At 38.2% G+C, this 8,189-nt stretch overlaps 1 protein-coding gene across 1 annotated transcript; it reads left to right on the forward strand.

Annotated features, from left to right (window-relative positions):
- The first annotated feature begins 3 nt into the window (after positions 1-3).
- On the forward strand, positions 4-7,946 carry LOC112569934 (copper chaperone for superoxide dismutase-like). Its single transcript, XM_025248034.1, is given in 8 exon segments — positions 4-63; positions 458-530; positions 1,967-2,101; positions 2,753-2,936; positions 3,627-3,663; positions 6,597-6,742; positions 7,245-7,281; positions 7,283-7,946. Coding segments are annotated over 8 exon segments (735 nt in total). The 5' UTR covers positions 4-45; the 3' UTR covers positions 7,388-7,946.
- The last annotated feature ends 243 nt before the right edge of the window (positions 7,947-8,189 follow it).

The raw sequence follows: 8,189 nt of genomic DNA on the forward strand, positions 1-8,189 counted from the left end.
GTCCCTTGTGACGTTGTGCCCACACTTTGATGACGTAGAGACAATATGGCGGAACAAACCAGAGTTGGATTTTACGCCTTTTGTTATTGAGCTTTAACAATTAATATTTAATGAAATAATACTGATAAACTTCTTTTACAGTTAATTTTGAAAGAAATAGCCAACGAAAAAAGTCTGTTTACCTCCAAACTGAACATCTGTCGCCGACACGGCGTCTTACAAAAATGACTATGACATCACACGTTTATTCCAGAGTTCACGCACCCGCGCGCCATCCATGCATCAAGACTAATGTTTATGAGATAAAAACTTCGAAACAATAAATAAAAGTTTCTGGTTAATATTCGTCACCCGCAGTGGAAAACAATTGTATTTTTGGAGAGAACGTTAGGTCGTTAGGATTTTTCTTAAGGTACTGTCGGTGCTCTTTGTAGTATTTCTTTAATACCTTTTTCAGATGGAATTTGCTGTTCAGATGACTTGTCAGTCCTGTGCAGATGCAGTTTACAAGGCACTTAGTGGAAAGCCAGGTACTACAAAAAAGTAATTATCCCTCTTAGTTTAGTCCTTGTTACTTCTCGAGCATCATAGAGCACAACGCCTCTTCAGCGGACCCGGTTTTGGGCAGCCCCTTCAGTTAAGCCCATGTGGTTCCGACGTCCTTTGCCTCGCTCTCTACTGTTCATTTCCAAGTCTGCTTTGGTCTCCCGACTCTCCTCTTCCCCTGAGGGTTCCAGTCAAGTGCCTGCTTGGCAATGGTGTCGATTTGTGCAAGGCACTTAGTGGAAAGCCATACTACAAAAAAGTAATTAGCTCTCTTAATTAGCATCACATAAAAATATAACATTACAATGACTGACTGTGAAGGTGACACTGGGTGTTTTGTTTTTTATTATTGCTGCACTGAGGTGAGCATTAGGCCAAGAAACCTATATGCACTTTTGGAAAAGAGAAAGTTGAACTTTGCAATAAAAGTAATAAAAATTGCCTTCCCTGTGCTTCCCAGCAAATCCGTGATTGTGGCACAATGTGCTAAGAGGGTTAAGGATCAGTTTTGTGGAAGAGAAACAAGATTGAGGTACCACATAATATACAAGCGTGTTACCAAACCCCAACACTGCTGTCTCCTAGCAAAGGATGACTAGTTTGTTACTCATCACAGTCATATCAGTGAAAGAGTGGATGAAATTGAACAAAGTACAGCTGAATAACAGCAAAACTGAGGTTCTGTATTTAACCGCCTCTAACTGTAGGCTATAAGAATAACACCACCCTCCTCCTCTTACATTCTTTGATGCAAACAGCACATTCTCCCAGGTGGTGACTAATCTTCATGCAACCACTGACACTCCACTCTGTTTAGTTCAAATTTTTAGATCTTCGCAGTATAGTTTTATTGGACCATTTTTAACAGTTTCCTCTTCCAAAAACTTGTGTCTGCATTTATTTTGTCATATCTGGACTACAACTGCTTATTTGTTGGCCTTCCCAAGTGCATAGGAAACAGCTTTGCCTGCATGGTCTTACATAAGGGCAAATCTGATCATGGGACCTCACTCTCCATGGGCTAAACTGGTTGTAGTAGGTTCTACTTTGTGTAAAGAGTCTATAGAAAGATGATTCATCCAAAAACTTCTGGTGGTGATGGGGGAAAATCGTCCTCAAGCAACTGCAATGGTGGTGTCCGAAACCAAGAATCGGAGTGACAGGAATGCTTTCTGCACAGTAAACTGCATGAATTCTCAGTACAAATGTCCAGGAAAATCTTTTCTCTAATTTCCTTTCACCAGCTAGGTGGGGAGATGGCTAGATAAATGTGTATGGAAGACTGCAGATAAAATGTTTATCTAACCGTTATGAGTTTGTCTTTCTTTTTTGTGGCAGGTGCATAATTTTTCTTGTTACAAATGTGAATTTTTGTTTCTTGTACTCTGTGAGCAAAATTCATTTTCACTTATCATAACAGGTGTGCAGTCTGTGGACATCAAACTACAGTCGGAACAGGTCATTGTAAAAACTTCTTTGCCGACAGATGTAATTAAGTCCATGATTGAATCGACAGGCCGAGTGGCAGTTTTGCAGGGATTTGGGGGAACGTCTGGTGAGTAAATGTGAGTAGGATATCATGTTGATCTGTAATGACCTTAAAAATAATGTTTTTAGGCTATAGCAGGGGTGGGCAATTAATTTTCCCAAGGGGCCGCATGAGAAATTGGGATGGTTTGAGAGGGCCGGACTAATATAGTTAACTCAGTTTTACCCAATACTGTATATATATAGTATATATACTATCTCTTCACCAGCGGGCGGGTCGGTCAGAGACAGTAGGCGGGCCGGATCCGGCCTGCGGGCCGGCCTTTGCCCAGGTCTGGGCTATAGATCTGATCTGAGATGATCAAATAACTGCTGTTATGTATTCTGGATACTTTCTTTAGTTAGATAATGTCAGTAAAATAACATGTTGTGCATGGTATTGCTTTATGTGCTTTCACTGGAACATGGGGAACAAAATCACATTTGGAGAACTGAATTTATCGCAAACTGAATAAAAAGTTAAAAATGGAGTAGTCAAGCATGGAACAGATTTGAAATAGCAATTAGTTACAATTCCATTTTACATATCTATATTTGATTTCTAGGTGTTTTATTTTGCAAATAAACCATTTCCAGAGTCAAGATAAGCAAAAATGAGTACAAACATTTTGCTTGCACAGAGGAAATCTTTTATTGTGTTTGTAATCATTACTTTCAGGTCTGCACCTAGGAGCAGCAGTGGCTGCTATGGATGTTGGTGCCAAGGAAATACGAGGTGTTGTGCGAATGGTACAGACCTCAGAAGACAGTTGTTTATTTGAAGGAACGGTAGATGGCCTCCCACCTGGTCACCATTCTCTGTGTGTGCATGAGAAAGGAGACATATCTGATGGTTGTACAAGGTGATAGTAATCAGAATCCCATTTATAATGGTGGCTGAAAGTTATAAATGTTTTATCAACAACAATGGCATGTAATACTATGTTGAATGTATCACATATTCAAGGCTGTGGTTGTAAGATAATTTTTAATAGTGAATGTGCTAGTGGTCATAATACCATAAAAACATTTGTTAGGGAACCATGCAGGTTTATGACACAATGATATAATAATCACCTACCTCTTTCGCTGACCTGTTTTTAATTCATTATTTGTCTGTTCACCTTTAAATATTTCCTTGAATTATATAAGGATTTTTTTCATGAGGTCAATATTTTTTTTTTCACCCAGTAGTGTCTATTCAAAGATTTCTTAGTATTACGTAGAGAATTCTTCACAAAGAAAGATGCTATTTTTTATTCATTTTTTCTGCTTATTTTAGACAGTTCCTTGATATTTCTTCTAGAAGATACTAATTTGTTCATCTCTCTTGCTTATCACAGTATGTAAGATGAAGGAAAAAAAGGATGCAATAACTAAACAAGTGTCAGGGAGATAGATTGCTTTGTTTTTTTGCACCTGTATTTGGTAAGTCATTTTGGGTGGGAGTAGGGCACACACTTTCATTTTCTTGGAACATGAAAACAACAGCAATATCTTTGATTCCTTGTTTGGTTCTAGTTACATATATTACGTCTGGATTTTTGTTTCAGCTGTGGGGATGTGTTTGGTGCAGGAGAGACTGAAAAGGTGGGTAGATATGTTGGTGCAGTGTGGCTGCATTTATATGTTTATGCTGTTCCAGGGAGGTGGTCCGGTCTTGCTTAGGTTAGCACCTGTCACCAGTACAGTGAGGATTGGTTGCCACGGGTTTATATCTTGTCTCGGGCGTGCTGTTCTTTCTCTGCATGTGGCATCTCATTAGAGGGCTGGCTGCTTTGTCATGAATTAACTTTAGCTCAGCAGAAAACACCAATTCCCCCCTCCCTCCCATGCTGCTCCAGGATAGTTTCTGGTTCTTTAGTTCTCTTCTGACCTTCACAATGTTTCTTTTTGCCTGGAACTACACTTCCTTTTGCCATCTTCTTTCCAGTGAAGGGCTATTTTGGCTGGTGCCTCATTGCTTCTGAAGATTCTTAATTTTATGTTGCGCTTTAAAGCTTTGGACTTACCTATTTCTTTCAGCATAGCAAAGGATTTATTTGCTTTGACGAGTCAGTATTTTAATTCCTTTTCTGTTTCTCCGTCTGTTGTTATAGACTGCTAATATATGTAAATTCTTGGACTTTCTCTACTTCTTTGTTATCACTTGTGGTAGATTCTGCTGACTTAGGCATTGTCTCATTTCTTTTGTTTTGCCTCTGTTTACTTAAAGTCCTAATTTTGATGCAGTTTTGGTCAGATTGATAATCTTCTCCTGCACATCTTTGTGTTGACTGGATATAATAATAATATAATTAGCATAATCTAAGTCTTCAAGCACAGTCATAAGTGTTCAATGGATTTCTTTTTTCTTGTCTTCTGTTATCCATTTCATATGCCAGTCCATGGCCTGTATAAAGAGGAACAGCGAGAGAATGCATCCCTGTTTGACACTGGTGGTAATGTTGAAGTTTTTCCTTAGCTTGCTGTTGCTATAAACCTGGCAGTGAAAGTCTGCATACAGTGCTTTTATTACATTTACTATTTTCTGTGATATTCCATAGTGGCTCAAGGACTCCATAAGGACTCAGGGTACATGCTGTCAAATGCTTTCTCAAATTCTATGAACATAGCATAGAGCAGTGGTTCTCAAAGTTTTTCGGACCGCGGACCACTTTACTTAAGTAAAAGCTATGGCGGACCACCAAGGTCTAAGTAAAATAATATGGCGGACCACCAAGGCCTAAAAATCAGTCTGTACTATGAATTTCAAATTTAAATTGCCGCATTTGTTTCATTACAATTCAAAACTAAATGTACTTTTGTAAAAGTAATATAGTAATAAGTTGACATAAAACTACGTATACCTCGTTCTTTGTAATTAAAATGTTAATGCGAGGAATGCATCACTTTAAACATCACTTTGCTGACATATGACGACTGTCAGCCGCGGACCACCTGACCTATGCCCGCGGACCACTAGCGGACCACACTTTGAGAACCACTGGCATAGAGAGTGCTGTTCCATTCTTTCTTCTGTTACCTGTCTTAAGGTGAAGAATTGAATTATTGCATTACCTTTTCCAAAGCCTGCTTGTTCTTCGCTGATGATGTCATTTGGAACAATGATGAGCCTTTCCAAAATGATGCAGCTGAAGATTTTGCTTGTTTGTGATAACAGGGTTATGTTTTGCCAGTTGCTGCAGTTGCCTGTCACCTTTTTTTTGGCAGATTATACCTTTTTTTCATTCATCTGGTGTTTCTTCAGTGTTCCATATTTTCTGTAAGATCTTGCAGAGCAGCTTTGGTATTCTGCTTCCAACTTAAACATTTCAGAGAAGGTCCTATCATGTCCTGGAGCTTTGAGTCCTGCTTTTTTGGATGGCTTCCTTTACTTCAGTCATGGTGATCAGGCCCAGATTTATGTCCAGGTCTTTTTCACTGGCTAGTACTGGAGGGCTTGATCAGTTGAGCAACTGCTTCTTCTATCTCTGTTTTCTTCAGTGATGATGTTCCCATCTTGCTTTTTTGAAGGTATGTCGACTGCCACTCCTACTGTCTGTTAGCTTTTTTTTTTGTGTGATCTTGTAAACCACATTCATGTCCTGAAGCTTCTTCTGCTATTCTAGCTTTGTTTTCTACAAACTTTCTTTTATCACTTCTAGTGCTCCTCTTCACTTATCTTTTGGGGAATACTGTTTCACCTAATTCTCTTTTAGTCATGGAGACTTTGTGCTGAGTAATGTTGATTGCACTAATACAATTTTTTAATATCATGTGTCGTGACATGTTAATTTGGCCTGCCTATTCCCAAAATTTCATGACCTGTGGCATTCTCATTCAAAACGCCAATTTTGCTTTACACTTGATCCTTTGTTCTTCAACCACTGTTACGGTAAGTAGTTTTAGTGTATTAACTACAAATAATACAGCATTTATAAATTACTTTATGTAAATATGTAATGAATTCTTCCAGCAAAATCTAAAATATACTGACAATTTCTGTTTGAGAGACATCAATGGACAAAATATATTTTTGTGTTTTTTAAGTGACTGAAGCTTTAAGCAAACCAAACCCAAGGCGGTTTGTGTGTGTGTGTGGGGAGGGGGAAACTGTTACTCTAATAACTGTAGTTTTCATAATTAAGATTTTTTAAGATGATTTACTCTTTACTGTAGTTTCACAGTGAAGGGTTTAAGTCCACAACTGCTATTTGGCATATATAGCTGTAGGTAGGCTTGTCAAAATCATGCTACACTTTTCAAATCTGTTTTCCCTTAGATTTACTGATGTAAAATAACCTATAGCCCTTCAAATTTTTTACAGAAATGGTTCTTGTTTAGGAAAAATACTCTTTGTGACTGTTGTTTCGTTTGGCTGTTACTTGGATGTAGAATTTGTTTAGATTTAGCAAACAAAGTAATGGTACTGTCAAGTGAGAATATTTAGTTGTTTATGACTTTGTGAGTGAACAAAGCCCATAATACTTGGTAACTGGTTGTGACTGAAGGACTACTTTATTGTTGGCGTTTGTGTTCAGGCAAAAGGAATACTGCAGGAACTTGAGGTGGGGGAAAGCGGTCATGCCACATTTCAATTTAGTAACAAACAGCTGAAGGTCTGGGACCTGATTGGTCGCTCCCTTATTATTCATAAGGGTTCACAGATGAACAGTGTTAACAACAGGTTAGCATTCCACTTTTTTAATATATACCATACATTTTTAAGTAGGCGGCCATCTTCTTCACCAGTTTATCCTTTCTATTTGGCTATTCTCAAAAACATTTGACTGCTTACATATGTGACATTTTTAACAGCTTGGATGTGCAACATTTTAAAAGACATTAGAATCTTGGACACATATTATATATTAGCAATATAAAAGTAAATGAGAAACAGTATCAAAAGTTCTTGATACAGAGTACTGCTACTGGTCATGAGCAAGACTGGTTACGCTGTTACAGTTGCTTTTGTTTTTATGGCACATTGGGATTGGTCATATGTCTAATTTTGTATTTAGATTCATGGCTGCCTATAATTTTTATATATTTCAGCATTCTTTCAATATTTAACATTTAACTAATATTTTATCATTTATTAAAAAGTATAGGTATCACAGGCTTTTCAGGAAAATGTTTTGTGCATTTTATTGAATATTGTACTATTGACCATTGCTGCTGTTTTCCAGACTTGTGTGTGGCATCATTGCACGCTCAGCAGGACTGATTTGAGAATTCCAAACGCCTTTGTACCTGTGATGGCGTTAGCATCTGGGAAGAGAGAAATAGACCTGTAGCTGGAGAAGGCCGGAGGCAGGAATCAAAGATTTAGTCATGTGCCGCAGTTTTTGCCTTTGAGGACCAGTGCTTGAAGTCATTCCTGCAGCCTGGATTAACTTGGCGGCTCCAGGTGTCTCATTGACACATGACCTTTGAGCTCATCAGTACTGGATTAACATGACGGCTTCAGGTGTGGAATGGACCTTTGAGCTCTGTCTATTGATGTTACAGTTGTTCCACTGGATGCATTATGTTAAACATGAATGGTTAAGCAGATAATTTTCTATGCTTTTGAGGCACCAAGTCTGAAATCAGACCTAAAGCAAGAATATATGTTACAAAGATACGCAATGTGGTTGATTTGTTTGCCAAAGTAACTGCAGTAATTTTGTTAAATGAAAATTCCTTTGTTTGAAAGTTCTTCAGACAGTGAAGTTCATTTGTTTTCTTTGCTTATTCAGAAAAATAAATGCCTTAAATTTGTGCTTACAATGATAAAGGCCTTACAATTTGTGCATAAAATACCAGCAAGTTGGAAACGACATTCATGTAGAACATTGTTATGTATAGCAGAAAAGACGACTCAGAAATATAAAGTTCTGCGCAAGGTAGGCTGTTCTTTGACTAAAGTGCTCCAGATTGTTGCCATGAATGATAGTATCTGTCTGTTACTGTTTGATTTCAAGATGAAGATTGAGAACTATTGGTCAGCAAGCGCAGTCTGGGGTCAGTAGTCAAAGCAGGCTAGTGTGGTGCCATCAATGCCATAGTGCGGAGTCTTTGAAGGATTGTAGAGTGGTTGAGAGTGTTGAATGCAGCAGACAGGTCAAGTAGGATTAATTCTCAAATGTCGA

The sequence above is a fragment of the Pomacea canaliculata genome, linkage group LG8, assembly GCF_003073045.1.
Source record: "Pomacea canaliculata isolate SZHN2017 linkage group LG8, ASM307304v1, whole genome shotgun sequence".
In the NCBI taxonomy this organism is placed as follows: Eukaryota; Metazoa; Mollusca; class Gastropoda; order Architaenioglossa; family Ampullariidae; genus Pomacea; species Pomacea canaliculata.